Source organism: Podarcis tiliguerta (genome assembly GCF_965153285.1).
Source record: "Podarcis tiliguerta genome assembly, chromosome: 5".
In the NCBI taxonomy this organism is placed as follows: domain Eukaryota; kingdom Metazoa; phylum Chordata; class Lepidosauria; order Squamata; family Lacertidae; genus Podarcis; species Podarcis tiliguerta.
The window spans coordinates 68,845,674-68,869,201 of NC_139538.1; the positions used below are offsets into that span (position 1 = coordinate 68,845,674).

Genomic DNA, 23,528 nt, shown 5'->3' on the forward strand with positions numbered 1-23,528 from the left:
TACTGCCCTTAAATCCCTGAGGCAGAGGCTATAAGACATTTCATACAGCGATCTTTGATCTCGATCTTATGTAACCTGTGGACCGTTTGCATCTGGAATTCAATATGGACATGATTTTCAGTTACCTTCATATCTTATGAATCTTTCAGTCCCTAACTATCGTTGACTGTTTAACAAAGCCAGATTAAATGTATTTTCATCTGAAGTACTAAACGGCAGACTGGCCAGCGTACCCGATCAGTATAGGCTCTGTTTACGTTCTCAGGATGTGGACTGTATGAAGCATATCTTACTACACCGTTGCCAGTATAAACAAGCCAGGGATAAATTAATCAAACCCTTATTGGTAAACTTACTGGTGAAATCTGAAACCTTCTGTCTCAAGTATCTTCTTGAAGATAAGTCAAAGGATAATACCCTGGCCGTGGCTAAGTTTGTCTCAGAGGTAATAAGATCTAGAAACCAACATGCTCCAGATAAAACTTAGTGACTGCCTTATAATCTTTACCCTGTATTTCTGCTGTATCTTGCTTTGAAACTGTTTCTTGTGGGTCTTTGGACCTTAATAAAGAATGTGTGTGTATAATATATTGGATTGCTGTAGAGATGGAATTTTTTGAAAATTCAAGAAATCCACATGGATTTCTTTAATTCCTGTTTCGACCCTTCGCCTTGACAAGAAATAAGGATTTCCCCCAATTTTGCTAAAGACGTGAACAATTCTTGTATATTATATGCAAACAATGTTTCATTCCAAATTTCCTAAATTATCCAGAACATACTTATAGCTGTGTTTATAGCTATAAAATAGGTATGCAGTATAGGAATCTTCTTATGAAATTGTGTTAACAGAAATATAGTACAACATGGCTCTTGACTCTTTTATACATATAGCTGCATATATTTGTACATATAATCCCCACCACCCTTCCCACAAAAAAACCCCTAGCAGTGTCTGAGCAGCTTGGACATATGGGTGCTTGTTAACCAAAGGCAATCTCATGTTAGCAAAACACAATCTTAAGTGAGGTGTAAACAGCACCTCTTTCTTCAGTAGCCAGTTTAAGCATGCTTTTTATAACAAAACAAAACAAAACCATGTATTTTGGGCCTAAATGGAGGAAGATGACTTCAGGGAAAACAGGTGTGTGGGTTTTTTGGTTTTTGTTTGGCAAATTTGGCATTTGATTATACGTTTGTATAACAAATAGCCGGTAGTTTGCCATATGCAGCAGCCTCTCCACCTCCCTTGTTCCCCTGCCAGGCAGAGTTACAAGGGTAGAAAACCCTTGAATTTAAGTTTTGTTCACTGTAGTGTAAACGTTATTTCCTCTTTGTGACATTTAGTAGCGGGTGGCCCATTAAATTCATTCGAGAAGAGAAGATCTACTGACTTTAGTAGAGGAAGAGGGTAGCACAAGCCTTCTAAAAACAGCAAGTTCCCATTTTATGCATGTCTTGAAAAGACTGTGCTGTTAAGAATACGGAATCTCTACTGCCCTGAAAAATGGTAATAGCCACAGTAGTCCATGGCAGCTGTTGCCATCAGAAAGAATGACTTTAAGGCAGACAGTAGTTTTATGAGAGCTGAAAGTGGTTTGAGAGAGGTTTTGTTTCCCATGGAAATGAGTACAGTGGTACCTCAGGGTACATACGCATCAGGTTACATACGCTTCAGGTTAAAGACTCTGCTAACCCAGAAATAGTGCTTCAAGTTAAGAACTTTGCTTCAGGATGAGAACAGAAATCGTGCTCCGGTGGCGCAGTGGTGGCAGGAGGCCCCATTAGCTAAAGTGGTGCTTCAGGTTAAGAACAGTTTCAGGTTAAGTACGGACCTCCGGAACAAATTCAATACTTAACCTGAAGTACCACTGTGCAAACATTTCTTGCGTCTGGTCAAATAGGTGGGGCAGGTTTTTGAGGCAGTGCTTGAACCTCTGAAATCTTGAAGCAAATAAGTAAGACCATACTGTTACCAACAAGAAAGATGACAGAATCAAAAACAAGTAACCTTTAACTCCTCCTGGGCAGCAAAAGATAAGCCAGCAGCCGCTTCTCCAGCCTGTTCCCTGCTTGGTCCTGTTGTCAACGCTCCCTTCCCGTTTGCTATGTTAGCACACCTGGATTCCTGATCAGGTTGGGGAGGGTGTGGACCCCAGGACCAGGAAGAGAACAAGCAAGAGAAGCTGATGGTTCCTTAGAAGGTATTTGTTGTTTGGCTTTGTCAACAATAGCAGCTATGCCTCATTCAGACTTTCTTCAGCCCTTTCTCCTCCTTTCAAAAAAGAAAAGAAGCAGCAGCAGTGTCCTCAAACTGAAAGGTGCCCAAGCAACGTGACCACCTGATCTGAGCATCACCACTAGCGCTGCTGTAATAGCTGCATGGCATAGCCTTTGATGAATCCGTGCCACGTAAATCTGCTGCACTCCAAACAAATCTGAAACAGAATACAGTGGTGCCCCGCAAGACGAATGCCTCGCAAGACGGAAAACCCGCTAGACGAAAGGGTTTTCCATTTTGGAGGTGCTTCGCAAAACGAATTTGCTATGGGCTTGCTTCGCAAGACGAAAATGTATTGCGATTCCTGGGTTTTTCCCCCCTCCCCCCCTTTTTCCCAAGCCCCTAAGCCGCTTAACAGCTGTTCGCTAAGCCGCTTAACAGCTGATCTAAGCCACTTATCAGCTGATCTAAGCCGCTAATAGCCTTTTAGCAGCTAATCCGCTAATCCCTTTAGCCGCTAATAGCCTTTTAGCAGCTAATCCGCTAATCCCTTAAGCCTTTAATAGCCGCTAATAGCAGCTAAACCGCTAATAGCACTAATCCGCTAATGGGCTTGCTTCTCAAGACGAAAAAAACTGCAAGACGAAGAGACTCGCGGAACGGATTCTTTTCGTCTTGCGAGGCACCACTGTATACCAAATGACTCCATGACTCTGTAGGCCGGTACTGTTATTCCTCTTCTCCCAAATTACTATTTGTGCAGTACAATTGCCACCTCTGTTTAACAAAATGTTAGAGGGCCATTTAAAAACTAGCAAGCCCACTAACGTACGTTTGCCAGTGTTTCGTGCAAACAGCTCCCCTTGTACCATTCAAGTAGTACAGTCCTTGTGTGAGGACTATGCCATATCAAAAGAGATGCAAGAAGTGATGGTAGGAAGAGATCGTAAGAGGTGATCACGGCATCTTTTATTCTGGGGTGGAAACCCATGACTAAGTGCAATGAAGTAATTCATTCTCTATTTCCAATCATGCTGCTATCATAAACCCCCCATCAGTTCAAGCACACAAGCAGTAGAGGAAGTCAAACACAGCCCAAATGCTTGTCTTTGTTTCCCAGCAACTGTGTCACATGATGGAGTGGCTGATATGTGAAACAACAACAAAACCCTTGTTTTGAGAGGATGCTCCACAAGTTACAGGAGGCAGGCACCATCCTTTAAGAAGCATGGCTTCCTGTGTGTGTCCTGAATAGGTGCTTTCCTTCCATGAGTTTTCAAAATGGTTATTAATTCACCATGTATTGATTTTTGTTAAAAATGTTCTGTCTGATAAACATGGGGAATACAGAGGTGTTGCACAGGTCCACAACTCTCATTTGTTTTACCCAGCAACCCTGTAAGCTAAGTTAAAGGAAAAAAGTTGCAAAAGGGTGAAAGTACACATGGTTCAGGTGCCACAGGGTATCCACTAATAAAAAAAAAATCAAAATATTTTTGATTAACGAAATATGGCAACCCTAAATGACCTGATTCAGGAATAAAGAACCTGCAGCTCTCCAGATGTTGCTGGACTGCAACTCCTATTGTCCCTGCCAATTGAGCATGCTCTCAGGAGCTGATGGGAATTGGAATCCAACATCTGCAGGCCCACAGGTTCCCAGTCCTGGCCAAATTGGAGCTAATCCAATTAAATAGATATTTGTGTCCATCTTCCTTGTCCTGAAACATCATCTTACTCTGTATTATTTGTTTGCATCAATGAGCTGTTTCCTCTTCCAAGAACAGATGTAGGAAGCTTAAGTACAATACTAAAATATGTTTTGTTTTGTGTGGACTTTCAGTCTGAGGTTAAGAATCTTGCCTGATGCAATGTCTGGAAGGATTCCTCTGGCTCATGTTCCCATGATGTAATGAGTAAGAGTCAGATAGTAAAGAAGCAATAATCCATAATTGGCTGTACCACTTCAGAGCAATCATTTGAGTGTACGCTGATGATGAAATGACGTTCTGAATGTAATACACCTATTGGCTTTTATTGGTGCAGTGAGGGGGGATTCCTAAAGCAGATATCAAACATGGAATTTAGAAATGTGGTTGAGCAGAAGTAATGACATAGGACAACTGCAGATGTCAAGTGAGCAGAGGTTTGAGTGCTTTTGCATCTTGTGTAAAGCGTGCAGACTTATTCCCCTGGAAGTGCACCTCCAGGCTTTGAATAAGACATGGGGACATGGCGAGAGGGAGCATGAATCACACATATTCTCCCACTTCGTTTCATATAACCAGGTGTGCTGAGTGAGCGCACCCAATAATGGTCAAGCCAGATGATTTAAAAACTTGTCCAGCCTTGTTGCACTATTTATGTTTAGCTTTAAAAGTTCACAAGCAACAGTTCAGGATTCTGATGCCAGGACACAGTTTTAGAATTCTGAAATGAGATTAGAAAAAGAGTGTAGCCTGTGTATTACAGGGGAAGGTAGCTGACTGGGTACATTATTTTGGTATTGTTTTGTTATGAAATAAAGAGGGTTTCTGGAGGGGAGAGGGGAGTGGGGAGCCCCTGGGATATTGTTTGAGGTGACCTTACTGTTAGGTAGTGGGTGAAAATATCAGATGAAACAGCGATTCTTCAACAGCTCTAGTTTATTCACAGGACAGGACAGAACTGAACTGAAGGGTTCAGCCAGCCTGCTTATATAGAGCTCCACTACAATGCAACTGTAACAACTTTCTGTAACTATCCAATCACTGAACGTCACTTTCAATCCCTTATTTGCATATGTGGACCTGAGTGAAAACTATCTACAGTATCCCCCTGCTGGCCCAGGGTGAGAACATCAGTACATAACAGGTAGGATGAGGTTCAAAGAGAGCAAGTCGTTCATTTTAGTGCCATAGAGGTGCCATTTGGATTCCCATGGACAAGAATTCCTTGGGCTGTATCATCTGGACCAGGGGTTTTCAAACTCATTACCCCCATGGCCCATTGGAGACTGGGGGCAGAGCTTGGCATAATCAGCTGGCAATTACTGATAATCAGTTTTATCTAACCCTCCTTGGAAATTGCTAGATTCTTTGCCACGTCGCTTTCCTAGCTTTCCTCAAGCTATAAATACAAACATTAGCTCTGGAGGTTTTGTGACTGCCGCCCCACCCCCATTTTAGGCAGAATTTGCTGGCCCAGAGGGTTGAGCCTCAACATACAGAAGGCTTGTTCTTTTATATTTTCTCCTTCCCGCCCTGGTGTGCATCCCAAAGTATTTTTATCCGTTTCCTGTAATTTCTTCTCCCATTTGCCTTTCACACTCAATTTGTGCCTTTCTCGATCTCTCTTTCTACTCCACCCCTGTCCTGAACCCCCACTAATTGCTTTCCACTCTGGCCCTTTTACATCTGTTTCCTCTTCCTTTAACAGCTTCCCTCTTATCCCCTTCCTCTTTCTTCCCACTTTGCTTGCTTGTTTCTAATGAATATCAAAATTTTATCTTGTTCATATTATTTTAGCTTCTTATTCCATTTCTAATTTCCTTCAACGCCTTCTTGGGCCCTTTTCCCTCAGAGGAAGCTTCCTCCCTCCTCATCCACAAAGCCCTTCTGTTTCCTGGCCATCTTTACTCAACATGCAAGGGATTGCTGGTTCTGGCATTGGTCCAGCTGAAAGGCTTATGGCGACGGCAGGCAAGGGGTTAAGCAAGTGAAGAGGGACAGAGCAGGCTGTGGCATTAAGGCTTGCCTGAAAGTGGACCCACTGGTGAGTCCTGTCCCACTGTTTGACAGACATTGTTCTAGAGGAGGGTTTCCCAAACCTGGGTCTCCAGCTGTTTTTGGGACTACAATTCCCATCTTCCCTGGCCACTACTCCTGCTAACTAGGGATGATGGGAGTTGTAGTCCAAAAAAACAGCTGGAGACCCCAGTTTGGGAAACCTTGTTCGAGAGGGTGGATTTTGCACAGCCCAGAAATCAAATGATTAAAGTACCAGCATGGTGCAAATAGAACCAATCTTTTTAATAATCCAAAAATAAGTAAATCTGTCACCAGCAGTTTGCTTTTCTGTGAGCTATATACTATTTAAATATTACACTTGAATGGCCTGCAACACAATGAAAAGTCTGCTCCTGGTTGCTTGCCCCATGATGTTTCCCACCCTGCTGAGATGAAAGCGATTCTGAAGAGCATCCTTAAGCAAAGTCTCAAATGAAAACTGCAGACCATATTGCTTTGTGAGCCACCGTAGGCTTTTAACAGTCCTTAGAAAAGCTCATAAACAGAAATATGACTTTTAAGAGGAAGCCTGTGGTGAGACAGAGGTCAACGAGCCTGCTTACTATAAAAGTCTGGCTCAGAGCAACAGTTCTGAACTGAAAGGGCACGTACAGACGGAGGAGTAAGGACGGCTTCAAACGATCCGGATTTCTTAAAGCTTTGTGATGAGCAAACTCTTCATCCGGCTCCCAGTGCAAGCACCAAGCTAAAGTTGCTTTTTGGAGGTAGCTAGCACAAGAATAAGTTAGTGATCTGTAACAGACCTAGGTTTGGAATTCATCCTCAATTAGAAGTATTCTGGCAAGACTATAGATATATATTTTTTGTATATATATTTTTTGCTGGTTTGTTTTGACTTTATTCTTTAACCCTTCTCTACAGGCCCCAAGTTAAATTAATATTCAGCTTACCATGAGCTGCCAGCTGCTTCACCTGGATTTTGCCCTCGTTTCAGCCTCATGACCCTGGTTCTTGACTGTCTATATGGAAGACAATTGTTTTCCACGTTAATTTACCCATCGGCGTCTCGTTCATTATCCCTTATTGTATCGTATCCTCATCTAGCCCATACTGACACTCAACTTCATACTTCACATAGCAGCATTGTTGTTTTTTAGCTACATTTGTGTTACCCACAGCAAATGCATAAAGTGTGAATGGTGGTCTTAAACACACGGCAGGGAGTCTGAGTGGTTGTGTCCAGCGCATGTTCACATGCACCTGCCTGTTGCATTTTATGATGCTGTTTTAGAGAATATTGATGTGACAGCAGAGAAGCCATGACAAACGTGACCGCTGTGTGAAGCAGCTGTGAGGACATGCATAGATTTTATACTGGGTATTCTGAAAGACGGGCAACTCCCATTTTACACGTGTGACCTGCACTGTTTTCCGATCTGGCCACTTTTAGTTAACCACCATAAAGGTGCTGTTCTTTGGGGACTGGATACTCTGGCTGCTGGTAAACTATGCCTTTATGGGGGGTGGGGTTATGTATATCTGTGGTATTTCTATGTTTTTGTTAATTCTGTATTGATTTTTATTGACTTCCTTTAATTTTGATTCTGTTAGGCTGTCCTGGGTCTCTTTTTACGGGAGAAAGGCAGGGTAGAAGTCTTCTCATAAATAAATACATTTTCTTACACTGGCTGGGATTTGTTGGCGACAGAAATCTGTTCACCAGTTGTCCCTCGGAAGCCAGAATTAACAGTACGTTCATTGTTGTCTCTGGGTATTTTGATACCGGTCTTAAAAAACACTGAGGCTGCAAAACCACATTGATTGCAGTTCCACAGAAAGGTGGTATACAAATTAAAAAATGGAATGTGACTAGAACCCTGTACTTGTTTACCTGGGAGTTAGTCCCACGGAACTGAGTCGAAATTGCTTCTGAATAGAAAGGTGTGGACGATTGCATTGTTAGAAGGAGAACATTGGGTGGGTGGGTGCGTATTTAGAACTAGAAAATTTTATCCACATTTTTCCAGGGTAAGAAGCAGACAGCTGGGAGTTAAAAGCAACACAGAGCACACAGTTCTGAGTCTTAAATGAGAAACATAAGCCTTCAGACTCGGTTACTTGGCAAATTACTATTTTTATGGCAATAACATATCTGAGCCAATAGTGCAGGTTGGAAGCGCAACACTCAGCCCTGTGTTTTACAAGAGAAGCTGAGAACACATTCAGCAGTCTTCTCTCCTGATTTCTCAATCTTAATTTTGTGAAAAGAGACATCTGGGTCCTATGCGTATTTACTCGAAAGTAAGCCTCGTGGGATCAAACAATTGCAGTCTGTGTGTCTGTATGACACAAGTAATACCCACCTCCCAAACCCTGAATTGGCAGAATAACTGAAAGTTGTGAGAAGGCCTCTAATCTCGAGTTCTATCTTCCTTTATCTGCCAATAAAAGAGGACATGCTGTAAACTCTGGCTGGGGGTGGGGGGAGATGTTTTGTTATTGTTTTTTGCGTTCAAATAACAGAAGGAAATGGCGTCTACACAAAGCAATGCCTGCCAGTTAGCTGAGTGCTCAAGAGTAGCTGTTTCCCCTTTGGAGACTGAAGTGGCTGCTTGTTTCTCACTGTGTCACGGCAGCCATGATTGAATCCACACCTGTGACAGTCGTTTTAGGGCCTAGAGCTGGCAGACCTCGCAGTCAAACTACGTATTCTTCTGTTAAGCACACTGTTTATAAATGGAGTTAGAACTCGCCAGCAGCAGCAGCAGCCATGGTGGGCAGAGGGCAGTCTGGATTGGGATTGTATTGTCACGTAGGATGGGGAGAGGAGTAACCAATTTCCGCTTTACTGTTTTCCAATGGAAAATGCCCCTTGCAGCTGCTATTTGCACTTGAGCAAATATCACCTGAGGGTGGGGAGATTTGAGGGAGGCATGTTCTCCTTCCCTGCCTCAGATCCTTATCTGTATCAGCGCAGGGACACACACACACACACACACACACACACACTTTTTGCTAAGAAAGAGAAGTGGAAAATCTTAAGTGCACTTTCAAATAATGTACTTAATGTAATGTTTAGTTTAGCTCTGAGATGGAGTTTGGGGGTAGGGGTTAGGCTTGGGGTTTCAAGTGCAGGAAGCAGATGATAGTTACAATCAAGGTCAAAAAGGGAGGCTGTCGGTCATTGTACCAGGCCTGGCGAATCCAAAGACTTCATGTTATTTGCAGGGCTTGAACAGTACATGCCGCTATTTCCTACTCTACCTGAAATGATGATTACAGTGGTACCTCGGGCTAAGAACTTAATTCGTTCTGGAGGTCTGTTCTTAACCACTTTAGCTAATGGGGGCCTCCTGCTGCTGCCGCTGCGCCACCGCTGCACGATTTCTGTTCTCATCCTGAAGCAAAGTTCTTAACCTGAGGTAATATTTCTGGGTTAGCGGAGTCTGTAACCTGAAGTGTATGTAACCCGAGGTACCACTGTAATTGGAGTCCCACCCCCCTCCAGCCACTGCTATGTTGCAGGACATTGCCTTACTCTTATTCATATGCCACTTCAGAGATACTACTTTATAACTGCTGCAGACAATACCACTTTATAACTCAAGCAGTATAACCTCCAGAACGTATTTTTTTGTCATTTTTAAACCTACTAAACATATGGTATCCATAAGCACAGCACATCTGGCCTGAGCATGCCCTCCACTTTCTGGGATGAAATATACTGCTTCCCCAGACTTTTAGGTATAAATATTGGTTTAAAATGTAAAAAGTAAAGAATAAAGAATCTATTTATTGCTTGGGTTCCTGGTTAGAAGTGCATGGGTTTCAATTATAGTCATGTGATTCTGTACCAAAACCCAAAGGCAGGCCAAATGTATTTTGAAAAGGGGGAGGGGTTCATTAGTAAAAAGCAACCTGTGCCAAAGTTTCGTGAAAAAGCAGGATGAAGGTTCATGGACCCCTGGAGGAAACTTGGATCATGTGCATGTTAATGAAAGGGTTCTAATAATCTGTTTGCAGTTGGATTCCTGTCACACACAACGCCATTTACAACAGTCAGTACGTACCCTGAGGCTGGAGGCAGGCAATAGTTTTAAGAGGGGTGGAAGTGTTTTGTGATGCATTGGTTCCTGTGGTCTCCACATACATTTCTCTTGCCAGGCCATCACCTCCGGTCAAGCAGCTTCTGCACAGGGACAAAAATAGGGTGAGAATACATGGTGTTGGCACCATCTCTTCCGCTCTCAGGGTGGGTGGGTGGGATTGTGTTTCTCCAGCCTGAGACACCTGTTCTGGGATCCAAATATTTACAGAATGGCTCAGAAACACTGAAATATTGTGAAACCTTTGTGTAAGCAATAAAGGGACCAGGACAGACTGGTCATTTAAGGCCTTTGGCAGAAAGATTTTGGCAGCTAGATAAACTATCCCATGGCAATAGGCTCAGTTGTTAGATGGTTCTTGTTTATGATAGATTGATGGACAATTGGAAAGCAGCGACCGTTCCTACTGGCTGCCTTTTAGCTGGGTTTGAAAACAAAAATCTTATTGGGATTCCGTTGAATTTTTATCTTACTGGTGATATATAGGCCACATTATTAGAGTTTATGCCTAGCTTTAAATATATTTAATTTCCTACACATACACAAGCTCCTGCCAGGAATAATCTGTAGGTGGTTTCATTTGCGCAACTGTTAAAAGAAATGGCAGCATTTGATTATGACATTTTTTTCCAGCTGCCCCAAATATCCTGTCCCAGAGCAAAACCGGTCAGTAAATTACTCAAAGTTCAAAGCTTGTTATTACAGAAACATGATCTTCACAGACTTGGCTGGGTTTCAGGCCTAATGAGCACAGCAGCAGATAGGTCCGACTCTGTGAAATCAGTTGCTGAGTCTAAAAGCCCCTGCCTCCCCAAACCCTTGTAAGTCCTCCCCTCTCTAGGGCTTCTTCCAAGCAACTGGAGACTGTGCCTGCGTGCCTGTCTTTCCCCCACCCATTTCAGCCCTCTCCTGGTTCTGGGAAGGGAGAGACACCTGTTGCTCTTCACTAGCCTGACTCATCTCTGCCTCTTGGCCTCCCTCCTCCCACCCTCCTGCTTCAGCTTCTACCTCAGACTTCTGACTTTTTCTGCCACAGACTCTCCCCAAAGCCCTGTTAGCCCTTCAGCTTCTGCCACCTCCTCTTCCCTCTCTTCTCCCTCTGACCACTCACCATCGTTGTCCCACCCCCAATCCCCAGGCTCTGAGCCTTCTTCCCTTGGTGGTTCCCCGGCTGGTTCCTCCCACCATTCCTCTGCATCCAGCCATCCATGGCATATCCCTACTGAGCTAACACCTGGAATTGTGAGCAAACGTTGGAATTCTGAGGCCATAGCTGCTCGCACCAAGTTAGTGTGTGCATCAGAGCAGTGGCTTGCTTAACCAGTGGTTGCCCACAACAAGGGTCGGTTTTTATGACCTCTTTGCTACCAGAGAGTTACGGTTTATTTATTTAAGACTGGCCCTCCTCACTTGGCAGGGCATTCTAGAGGATGGATCGTACTGGGCTGGTGTTTCCAATTCCACAGTGGAGGAAGAAGTACAAAGATATCCAGCTCTTTCCCCGAATAGGCAGAGAGTGGGCCCAGTGCCGTGTGTTTCATTCCGCCCCTTATTAAGGAGTCGGAGGTGGTTCCTGCCCTCAGTGGGATTTCCTTTCCAGGTTCGAGGCCCCCGCCTCCCCTTTTGCAGATCAGAGAGAAGCCTCTGGGCTTCTGCAAATAAACAGTTGGTGGGACCAGCGAGTTCTGCTTGCGCATAGACAGTTGCCTTTTAGAGCTTGGAGCGCAAGAGTCTGAAAAGCCAGGAGGGCCTGGTGCCAGAGGGGAAGTGCAGCAAGGGGTCTTTGGGGAAGATTTATTTTTGGGAACGGAGAGATGTTAAGGGGGCAGAGGTTGATGGATGCTCTCAGCAGCTGAGGATGGAGGTTGCAAGGAAGAGGAGGCCCCCTGCTTTCTTTTTATTGCTCTCTCTGCCGAGCTGGAGCCTTGTTCACGCAGCAAAACAGAGCAGCCTTCAAGCCCTTGATGTAGAAGCAGGGTTTCCATATGCCAAGAGCCCCAGATGTTTCCTTGATGGTTTGAGGCAGCACATGGGGGAGATACCAGGCCTGTGCGGCGAGATGCGAAGTGTCCACTTTAATTAATGGGAGTCCCATCTCTCTCCCACTGATTTATCTTAGTAGGGGTCGGCAACCTGCGGCCCATGGGCCACAAGCAGCCCACAGGGGTCATTTAAAGGGGCCACGAGCCGACCGCTTGGCGAGTCCCCGTGCACTGCACTAAACTGGTGCAGCGTGGAGCGGTGACTTGCTTTCGTGGCGCTGGAAATTGCGTCTCTGCAGACGGAGCGATCTCCACGGGAGAGAACCGGCCCAGGCGAGGTAAACCTCACCGACCCCTGGTCTTAGGGTGGGGCTGCATGATATGGGGGAAACACAGTTCCCAAATGTTTTTCTCTCCAACTCCCCCCAAAAACCTTCCCCTAGAAAATTGTTTTTTCTCTCACAGTGGTGGTCTAAAATGGAAAGTTAACCCTTGCATTTGCAAGGACAATTGATGGCATAGGGTTGGCCGGAAGGGTAGGGTTAGCAGCCATTCTTCCCTGTCAGTCCTTCTGCTCATACATTTTTTCTCGGCAAATGCAGAGAACACACAGTATCCAAGATAAGAGTCTAGTTCCACTGTTAGCTGAGTATAGACAATAAATTTACAAATAGGATTATTTTAGAACTGTGATACAAAATGTCCAGATTTTGTGGCCAAGTTCTCTGATCAAGCCAGGTTTGCAAGTTTCCTGTGGAGTTCCAAGCTGTGCCTAAGGAAAAGCTAGAACTATCTCCCAACAGCAGTGCACAGTACTGGAGGTCTGTTCTTAACCTGAAACTGTTCTTAACCTGAAGCACCACTTTAGCTAATGGGGCCTCCTGCTACCGTCGCGCCGCTACTGCACGATTTCGGTTCTCATCCTGAAGCAAAGTTCTTAACCCGAGGTACTATTTCTGGGTTAGCGGAGTCTGTAACCTAAAGCGTATGTAACCTGAAGCGTATGTAACCCGAGGTACCACTGTACTGCGCGTGGCTATTGCATTGGGTAGTACCTGCAATACCTTCAGCAATGTATGCGAACTCTCCCTCTCCAGCACGTTCTTTATTTCCCTTTGCTGCTTTTAAAAGTTTGCCTTAAAGGCATGAAATGAACTGAATGAAAATCTGCTTTGCCCGTTTGGCCCGTTTCACCACTCCATTAACTTCAATATAATTTTACTTAGTTACATTAAGAAATAATGCAGAATATTTATACTTCGTTACAAGGGTAATTCAAAAATGTGTATGGAGAATCTTATGTGTATAAAGTTTCTTTCTTTCTTTCTTTCTTTCTTTCTTTCTTTCTTTCTTTCTTTCTTTCTTTCTTTTCTGCACCTGCTGAGCTGTTTCGAAACTCCCATTGGCAGAGATGCCTTTCTTAAAAAGGAGGTTCACAGAATGTATGGCATGGGTGACTATTTCCTTCCTGCCCCTGATATCTGGGGGAGAAATTTTGTTCTTAGCTAAGAGTGAGGAGCAAGCACCCACACCATGAGAAATGCTTCTGAAATAGAGCCTTAGCCTAGCTCCCTTCCCTGCTGCATTCCACTGGCAAGTAAATACATTTTTGTGAAAGGTTTTGTTTTTTTTAAGCTTTTGCTGGTGGTTGATGGATGATGCTATCTGGAGGCTAGTTTTATACAAGAAATTAGCTGTCAGGCTTGCTGCTTTCTCTTTTTTTACTGTTGTTTATTATGTGACGGTTGAACTTGCTTTTATTGGATTTTTTTTTTTATTGTATTTCATTGTCGCCCAGTGCTTTATGCTTTTGTAATTAGAGTATCTCTCTTTGGGTGCCCATGGGCCATGAATGCAGGTAGCCGATATGATGAATAAATAATCAATTTCTGTTGAGCAACAGGTGGGACTTTCACTTCTACTGCTGCTGTCACTCTAGCCCTTTCCCAGCACTGAAAGCCTTGCTTCCTAGGAAAATATTTAGGATTAATTGCCTAGGAACCTGATCTATACCTTTCCTTGTGCCTTTAAACTATGCACCTTTGTCTTACTGCTTGGAGAAAGATGGCCGGTACACATTAAGATTAACTAACAATGCAAACTGCTACATAGCAACCAAGCATTAAATAGCTCAGACATGGTGAGAAGGTGGAGGGGTGAATGTTGGGGGGGGGGGAGGAATAATGTGACCGGCAGTAGTCAAAAAGGCAGTTGAGGCAGAGGGGCCAAACTACACAACCAGCAGAACCTTGTTGCAGCTTTAAGGTCATATGTTGGAATGCTCCCCCTATGCCCTCCTGCCCACCCCCCAAAAGCTCAGAAAGAAAGAAAGAAAGAAAGAAAGAAAGAAAGAAAGAAAGAAAGAGTGTTGGGATAAAAGTCAGGGTAGGCTAGAAGTTCTCTTCTTGATATGCAATATTTTTAAATGCATAAATATAATACACATAGAGAAAGAGAGGGAAAGAGAGAGTGTGTTCAGATACGCAGTTCCCCCATTTACAGTTTGCAATGGTGCCAGCAAGAACTGGATCACATTGCTTGGCACAGAATCTCAGGAAGGAAAGCTCAGACAACTGTGGGTGCTTCCAGATGGCTTTTTAATATGCAATCTGGTCACTGAGAATATTGCAAATGGATAGTTGGCTGTTTGTTTTTTTATCTGATTGGAGCTGTCCTGGAAAGCAAATACGAAGACTGAATTGTAGGTGGGGAGGGGAAAATACATCATGCAGATCCTGCAAAAAAACCAACAACCCCCACTTGCATTGATAAGTACCAATCCCATAATAAGCACCCCATGTGGAAGCACCTGCTTCTTTCTCTGCTGATCACTTGAGGTAAAGGGAAGTTTCACAAATCCTGTGCACACTCTCCATCACGCAGTGCCACCTTGGAGGAACTCTGGGTCTTTGCTTGGGTTGTACCAAGGGATGGAGGAGCTGTGCTAGGATGCTGTCCTACCACTCTACTTAGAACCATGAGACGGAAATTGGCAGCATCCCAAATTGAAGCCAGGAAAGGCGCAAGGGACAAGATGAAGCCAGGCGAATGTAGGTGTGAGCCAGGAGCTTTAGGGGGATGTGAGGGGCCAGGTGACACAGCCACCAGGGAGATATGTTCCCCCATTGACAGGAGGCAACAGCACAGCCCCAACCTTCTTGCGGCTGCCCTGTTTCCCCCTGGAGGTGGGCAGGGACCTCGGTGACTCACATCCTTTGGAAGCAATCCTGCACTGGATGAATCTCCTCTGTCGGCAGAGCCAAGAACAGCGGTCTAATGCCCATTAAGTCCAGATAGAAACAATTTGAAAGTGCATGAATTTTGCATGAAGTTCAGACATGCTCCTAAGCACACAGTATACTTATTGACACGTGCAATTTCTCTCAAATTCTCTCTCTCTGCAGGGCATCCTAATGCTAGACGATGCTTTCCAGATAGCTGAAGAACAACGGGGAAGTTTGAAGAAGGTCCCTTTACCCCCTTCTCCTCAAAGGGGAAAGGCCTTTTTGGGGCAAGTCATCAAACACAACTCTCTCTCTCTCCATGGATAAAGGGCACCCGTTACCTCAAGACTTCTGGGAGCTGCTGCATTGCCTGAGGATGAGGAGCAAATACGCCATCCTCCTGGTCTTTGTGGTAGCCCTTGTCATTATTGAGAAGGAGAACAACATCATCTCAAGGTAGGAGGGGGAAAGGAGAGCTGTGCTGGAAGAGAGGCTTTCTCTGTACCCTAGCGTAGCCTTCAGGCTGCAGCTATATCTTACCACCTTTGCAGGTCCCAACTTGCTACCACCATCTCTCCGGCCTTTTGGAACAAGGTAAATATTTCTTGCCTCCCAGTGTGAATTAAGCTACCTCTTTACCCAGGAATGCAGGCAGGTTGCTCTTTTAAACATGGATGGGAGGCAGCAATGGATGGTTGGAATTGGTTTCATACAAATTGATTTTATATATATATATATATATATATATATATATATATATATGAGAGCCTTCTAGCAGAATCCGCCTAGAAAGGGGCAAGAGGGAATTTCACGAAGCGCACCTTTTCTCCCTCTTGCTTGACAAGCTGCAGCTGCAAAAGGTCACTTTCTGAACAGCTTTTAAAGGTATAGATAGGATCCCAGTCCTCACAGAAACATAGAAAACTGCCTTATATTGGGTGAGGCCACTGGGCTCATCCAGATTAGTGTTGTCTACACGGACTGGCGGGACGCGGGTGGTGCTGTGGGCTAAACCACAGAGCCTAGGACTTGCTGATCAGAAGGTCAGCGGTTCAAAACCCCGCGACGGGGTGAGCTCCCGTTGCTCGGTCCCTGCTCCTGCCAACCTAGCAGTTTGAAAGCATGTCAAAGTGCAAGTAGATAAATAGGTACCACTCTGGCGGGAAGGTAAATGGTGTTTCCGTGCGCTGCTCTGGTTCGCCAGAAGTGGCTTAGTCATGCTGGCCACATGACCCGGAAGCTGTACACTGGCTCCCTTGGCCAGTAAAGTGAGATGAGTGCCACAACCCCAGAGTCGGTCACGACCAGACCTAATGGTCAGGGGTCCCTTTACACGGACTGGCAGAGTTTCACACAGGGCTCTCTCCATCCCTACCTGGAACCTGGGGCTGTCTAAATGCAATGCAAAGCAAAGTTACGGCCTTTCCCCTTCCTCCCCCCTGGGTCATCCTGCTTGTGTCAAAAGCCATCTTAGACAGTGGTTATTACACTTTCCATAGACCACTAATAATTGACATTTCCGAGTGCTTATACAAGCATGGTAGTTAACTACCGTGGTACATAGACAAGCATTTCTATTCTCAAACACTCCCTTTTGCTACCAGGTAACCTATAACAGAAGATCACTATTGCCCGGGCTAGCTTTATGGCAAGTTACAATGGCAGGGCAACAGCCTCTGGTGGCAAATTGCGAATGGCTGGTTGGTTGTGCTGCCACTTGTCCATGCCACTTGTGTTGACTTTGCCAAAGAGATACATACACACAGACTATGCTTTTGGACTAACTGAGGCACCGATTTGCAAATAGTGTTCTGGGGGATATAGGGATTCCTTAGAAGTTTTATCAGGGGTTCAGTCAGAATATTAGAATTAGCAGGTAAGCATCCTGCTATGAAACTTTTCTTCACCCCGGGCAAGCAAGCCCAAGACATTTTGGTGCCTAATGTCGTCTCTACCCCAGGCTTTTGGCAAGTAGGTGAGAACCAGCGGCTGTACTTGATTTATTAAGGCCTGGAATAACCTTTGAAACATTGCATGCTTAATATTGCTGCTGCTATTCGTTAGGGTGACTTTTGTTCTCTTTCTTCACAGGGTGTCCGACAAACTAAAGCAGTCTCCGCAGTCCTTGATGGAAGCCAACAGCACGGACTCTGGCTCGGTGCTGCCAGAGAATGGCTCCCTGCTGTCCTTAAGCGAGCTGGATGCGGCTTTCTCCCAGCTCAGGAACCGCCTTCAGAATGTCACTTTGCAGCTCGGGGGGACTTTGCCAGCGCCTGTTCAGGGAACCCGGAGACACATTCTTCTCATGGCCACCACCCGCACCGGCTCCTCCTTCGTGGGGGAATTCTTCAACCAACAGGGCAACATCTTCTACCTCTTTGAGCCGCTGTGGCACATTGAAAGGACCGTGTCCTTCGAGACCGGAGGCGCCAACGCCGTGGGCTCAGCCCTTGTCTACCGGGACGTCTTGAAGCAGCTCTTCCTCTGCGACCTCTACATCTTGGAGAACTTCATCATCCCGTTCCCGGAGGACCACCTGACCCAGTTCCTGTTCCGGCGTGGCTCCAGCCGCTCCCTGTGCGAGGAGCCCGTCTGCACGCCGTTCGTCAAGAAGGTCTTTGAGAAGTACCACTGCAAGAACCGCCGCTGCGGCCCCCTCAACGTGACCCTGGCTACGGAGGCCTGCCGCCGGAAGGAGCACATGGCGCTGAAGGTGGTGCGGATCCGGCAGCTGGAATACTTGCGCCCGCTCGTCGAGGACCCTCGCTTGGACATGAGGATCATTCAGCTGGTGAGGGACCCCCGGGCGGTGCTGGCATCCCGCATGGTCGCTTTCTCCGGGAAGTACGAGACGTGGAAGAAGTGGGCCACGGAAGGCGCGGCGACCCTCAACGAGGACGAGGTGCAGCGGCTGCGGGGGAATTGCGAGAGCATCCGGCTCTCGGCGGAGCTCGGCTTGAGGCAGCCAGCCTGGCTCCGCGGCCGCTACATGCTGGTCCGCTACGAGGACATTGCCAGGTCGCCCCTCCAGAAGGCCAAGGAGATGTACCGATTCTCGGGCGTCGCCATCACCCCGCAGGTAGAGGAGTGGATCCGGAAGAACACCCAGGCACCTCACAACAGCAACGACATCTACTCCACCCGGAAAAACTCCTCCGAGCAGTTCGAGAAGTGGCGCTTCAGCATCCCTTTCAAGCTCGCCCAGGTGGTGCAGAACGTCTGCAGCCCGGCCATGAAACTCTTCGGCTACAAGCTGGCCGGCAGCCCCGAGGCCCTTACGAACAGATCGGTCAGCTTGCTGGAGGAGAGGAAGACCTTTTGGGTCACGTAAAGGCGCCACTTTGCCGGTGGATTTTTCCGCATCGTAGATTTCTTGTCAGATTGGAAAAGCTGAAGCACAAGAATTGTTGGAGGGGAAGCAGCGTGTAGCACAAAGGGTGGAGAGGGGGGACGCCTTCGGCTAGCCTGCTTTGTGCTTCTGCTTACCTTGCGCTCGCCGTCCTCGCACCGAGGTGCTTTCTGCTTTTTCTGGGAGCAGGCGTCACCTGCCTTTCAAATCCCAGGCCCCTTGATGGATTTGTGAGGTGGCTGAGCTTCAATACGAAGGAGAGTTCAGAAGCTGGCACAGGCTGGAGCGTGAAGCGCTGGGTTCTGCTTTCCCTACCTCATGTTCACACCCTTCTCAGCAGAGGAGGCCTTTCTCTTAATGCCTGGGGCATTTGTTCACTAAACACCCAAAGAGAGAAAATATTCTATTTTTGAAAGTTATTAAAAAGGAAGAAGAAAAAGAAAAGAATTTGCTTTCACATCCTGCTGGGGAGATGTAAGAAAAGCAGAGTTGTTGCACTGGTAATCGCCTCAGGCAGCCTTAAATTTAGGGCTGATATTTGCGAGAGGGTGTGAAAGAGAGGAAAGAAACTTGTTCATCCTTTTGACAAGAGGGTGTTTTGAAGGTTTCCTACTTGAGACCCTCAGATAAATTAATGCCTTGTTTAAACTTGAGGAGATGCGTTTGGATCACACCAGTCACCGGCGGGGGGGGGGGGGGGACACGACTGGCTCTACCGACAGTAATGAGAGGATTTTGCCCTACACCACGGACAGTTTCGTGTGCTTGCTGCCTTTTGTCTTGCTTTGCACCTAAGCCCTTGGAAGAGAGACAGAAAGCAGGCTATGAAAACAACATTCGGCGGGAGAAGAGAGGAAGAATGGAATAGCATTCAGCCTGTGTCCCTGAGGATCAAGCTTCCTCAGTGCCATCAGCTGTTTTGGTCTCCGATAGTCTATTTTTGAAAACAAACACCTGCCGTCTGGTTTTCTCACTTGTCACTGAATCAATTGTTACTGAATCTCATCCAGCCGACTGGAGGCGGTTAGAAACAATAGCTGCTTTCTTGTGAGGTGACAGAAGGCTGTGGCTTTAGCTGTGTTTCCCACCCTGATTGCTCCTCCTTACCTCCAATAATTGCTTTTGTGTCCTTTTCAAGTGCTGGTTGGAAACTGCCAATAGTTCTTTCTCTGCAATTTCAGAGTGGGGGGGTTGTTTTGTACAGAGCAGGCCTGCCGAAACACAGAGGGGACGAAGCAACAGGCCAGTGGAGCTGGTTCAGTGATAGGAAACGGAAATGGTTTCTGCAACAGCAAGAAACAAGATCTCTGAGAGCCGTCAATAAGCTCCTCTTATTCCTTTCTGGTTGTGGGTTCACTTTTTCGTTGCTTTGCTTCAGGTGAATGCAACCATGTAAGAAACCACCCAATGAATCTTTAGCACATGTCAGCCCCTGCTATTAAACTGAAGCACTTATTAGCTTACTTGCCCTGCCTGGACTGAGCATCCAAGGTGGAAATACTGAGTTTATTCCAGATGAGCGCATATATATATGCCAGAGGGGAAGCTGTGGTAGGAAAAACAACAAAGGGCCTTGCCTTGTGTCACCATGAATACAAAAGGATGTAATATAATGGCATATACCAAGAGTAGCAGGAGATATGTCACATTTCTGAGCGGAGACAGATATAAGACTCTGATCCATTCTTCACAGTTGTCACAGTTCTTTCTTGCAATGCTAATTTAACACCTTAAAAAAGAAACAATTACTTTCTGTAATAGGTAAAATATCTCCAATCTCAATTGGCTGAGATGTCTATGGAGTCAAATATTATTAGAACCTTCATTTCCTTTTGTTTCTTTCTTTTAACAAATGCCATTCAGCCAGAAGCTGTTAATGCTTACGGCATTTAAGACCATTGCTTTATTTTTTTTTGGGGGGGGGGGAGAATGGGGAGAGAATTGCCGAATAAGTAACTGCATTTTACTTTAATCTGCTCAGAATAGAACTGTATGCATCACGGTCCTATTTTCCTGACATGAAGTGAGTGATCAGGGAATGAAAAGAGGATTTTTGCACAGCTGCGGGGGGAAAATATCATCTCTCCACCCCACCCAGAAAAAACAGTTGATTATCTAAACAGAAAATTTATACCATGGTGTAGTAGAAGATAAAAAGAAAGAGTATGCCGCTGAGCAGAAGGTTAAGAAAAATGCTTCTGGGTTGCCATTAACTCTTTCCAAAATGTCTTCCAAAGTTCCAAAGCTAGGTTTTCCACAGAAAGCATCACAGAGGAAGTGGGTGTTCACATCAGCTAATTTTCACCCAGTTAGATGACTTCACACACTCAAGATCACTAGCACCAGTCACCTGTACAGCAAATGAGCACAAATTATTCTTTCCCCTCCACCCTTATTAACCTGTCTTCGGTGGAGATAATTTGCCTGACTGATAAGTGGTGACTGATCCTCGCTGTCTCACACATTCAGCGATCAGCCAAGTTACCAAATGATGCCTATGATGTGTGAAATTTCCCCCAGTCGTAATTCAGGGAAGCCTTTAAACAAGGGTTGTGCATTCATTTCCAGTCCAGGACAGCACCATGGGCAAAGGAGATGGATGTGGGCGCAGCCCGCATGGATCTGGAGTTCTTTTGCACACAGTAGGCATTGAGAGCACCTGCCCCACTGTTGAAGGGAACCCTCTTGTCTGTGGTGGGGAAGGGGTGGTTCTTAGACGCAAGCAGAATTCTCTTTTGGGGGTCACTGTAGGGAAATGTTCATGCTCTGTTGCAGTGTTTCCAAAACTTAGGTCTCCTGCTGTTTTTGGAGTACAATTCCCATCATCCCTGACCACTGGTCCTGTTAGCTAGGGATGATGGGAGTTGTAGTCCAAAAACAGCCAGAGACCCAAGTTTGGGACACGTTGCTCTTATATAACTTGGCATAGAGTGAAACGGAGTCCTGCTGAATGGTGCGCATTGATGGATATACGTAAAACACTTTTTTGGAATCACTCGAAAGCTCCATTGATACACGTTCATATGTTTTGGACAACCAACTCCCATCGGCCCCAACCAGCACGGCTGCTTTTAGCCCAAAATGTCTGAAGGCACCAGACTGGTGAAACTTGGTCTAGAGCAGGATGGTTGCATCCACAGCTGCAACATCCACTCACATGGCGGCTCAGGTGAATTCTGGGTTTATGTACTAGCAGATATTGTTAGTGTGGTGCGGAGCTGCACAATCTGCCCAAACCACATGGTTAGAGGTTATGGATGCAGGAGACAATATGATATGGCACAATGCTACAAAATGTATAACTGAGGCTTAAATGTCAGTTTCTACACAGAAGAAATATTGATGAAAAGCTACCTGTGCCATTGTCATAACGTTAGGGCACGTGCTTGCTTTTTGCCTTGGTTGGGAAGCTGCATACAGGTGGCAAAGCAAACACTTCTGCTGACTTTGCACCAAATGGTGCAAATTCTTCTCCCTGCAGGGTGGCAGAATGCTACCTATGAAACAGTCTTAAGCAGGACAAGGGTCAGATACAGCATAGCTTGCTCTCTCTCTTGAATATTACTAGAAGGAAGCATAGCCCAAACATGGCCTGTTCCAAAGGACACAGTACAGAGGTGTTGGACAGCTATGAGAACATTCTGTCTTATGAAAAGCAATATGGACAGTCTTTACTTCTGAATCTCAATATATCCAGTCCACAGGCAGGTAGGATACAGCCCCCATGCCCATTGGAAATTATTCTGGTTTATGGAAAGTTTCAGCCAGCACTGTGTTCACTATGTGTTGCTTTTGCTGTTGCTTAATTTTAATTGTGCTTTCACATTCTGTTGTGTTGTTGTTTTCAAAAAAAGTACAACTGTGGCTTTGGTGAAAAGCAGCCATAATTTCTTTACATCTACAAAATGGTTCCAGTTTTGTATGTTTTCTGTCTGTCTTTAGCTGTAAAATGTGCAGTGGGTTTGTTTATTTATTTATTGTATGGGGGGGTGAAAAATAACTTTATTAGCAGGAATTGGGACTGCACCAAAAGAAAAACAGACTCGGAAATGTTTCCCAATAAATAGAAATGCAATTAAATTAAGAGTAGCTCTGGTTAAAATAAAACATGTCTTTTTTCCCTTCCTGTTTGTTTTTTTGCAAGAATCTTTTATGAGAGAGAAGGGTTCTATTTAAAGGAAAGAACTGGGCAGGAAACAATTACATTTTATTCTCCCTCTGTAATCTCAGCGCTGCAAATAGCTCTAACTATCTTAGAAACGATAAGGAGAGCCATTTGTTCTTTTAACAATGTGTTCTGTATCCTCAGCTCAACAGAATTCTTCCTATTGCACTGCAAGAGGTGCATTTATTTATTTATTTGCCAATGAAAAGGTGTGTTTGAGGAGGGGGACGTGGTTGCAGTCACATAAGAAGAGGATTCACAGTGTGATGGCATACAGACTTTTCGTTAAGATCTTAAAATGAAAAAGAAAAGTATTGCATACAGTTTTATTACACCGGAAAATGCAGGGGAGCCATAATCCATTGCCCAGTAATGCTATACCAATAATTTTAGCCAATGGGGCTTAAGTGTGCCTGAATGGGTGCTGGATTGCAGTCATTAGCTGCATTTATACTTTACAGATCGCAGGTGACTGGCAAGTCTAGAATCAAGCTATCCTATAAATATATTCACGGAAAGCAAAATAGGTATGGCTGTCATGCTGCAGCCCAGACAACCCACTTCATCATTAAAACGTTTGATGTCACAGCGACATTGCCAAACTCGCTTCTGCAAGGTGGCGAACCAGGCAAGACTTTGCTTTTGCCCCATAGGAGGAGGGAGGAGCGACTTGGTGTAGGAAGGGCGATGCCGTGGCAGCAACCTCATCTGGTTGAAGGTAAAGGCAGGTTTTCTGGACTGCAGCCTGGCCAA

At 45.3% G+C, this 23,528-nt stretch overlaps 1 protein-coding gene and 1 long non-coding RNA gene across 7 annotated transcripts in view; one reads left to right on the plus strand and one right to left on the minus strand.

Annotated features, from left to right (window-relative positions):
* Positions 1–22,734, plus strand: part of CHST3 (carbohydrate sulfotransferase 3) — a 44,827-nt gene extending 22,093 nt beyond the window's left edge. For 3 of the 6 annotated variants that reach the window (XM_083441418.1, XM_083441421.1, XM_083441420.1), the window contains 2 exons: positions 15,442–15,717; positions 17,353–22,734. In XM_083441418.1, coding sequence (XP_083297544.1) covers positions 15,581–15,717; positions 17,353–18,592 — 1,377 coding nt within the window. In that variant the 5' untranslated portion in view covers positions 15,442–15,580 and the 3' untranslated portion in view covers positions 18,593–22,734. Of the gene's footprint in view, positions 1–4,877; positions 5,075–10,418; positions 11,656–15,441; positions 15,856–17,352 lie in introns of those variants that run through there. The other 3 variants (XM_083441419.1, XM_083441422.1, XM_083441423.1) reach the window with 3 other exon arrangements.
* LOC310678122 overlaps positions 1–23,528 on the minus strand; it is an 85,388-nt gene that overhangs the window by 42,171 nt on the left and 19,689 nt on the right. Inside the window, exons 2-3 of the long non-coding RNA XR_014511631.1 lie at positions 10,020–10,138; positions 6,900–8,387 (exon numbers count right to left, since the gene is read on the minus strand). This is a non-coding gene — a long non-coding RNA (uncharacterized lncRNA). The remainder of the gene's footprint in view (positions 1–6,899; positions 8,388–10,019; positions 10,139–23,528) is intronic.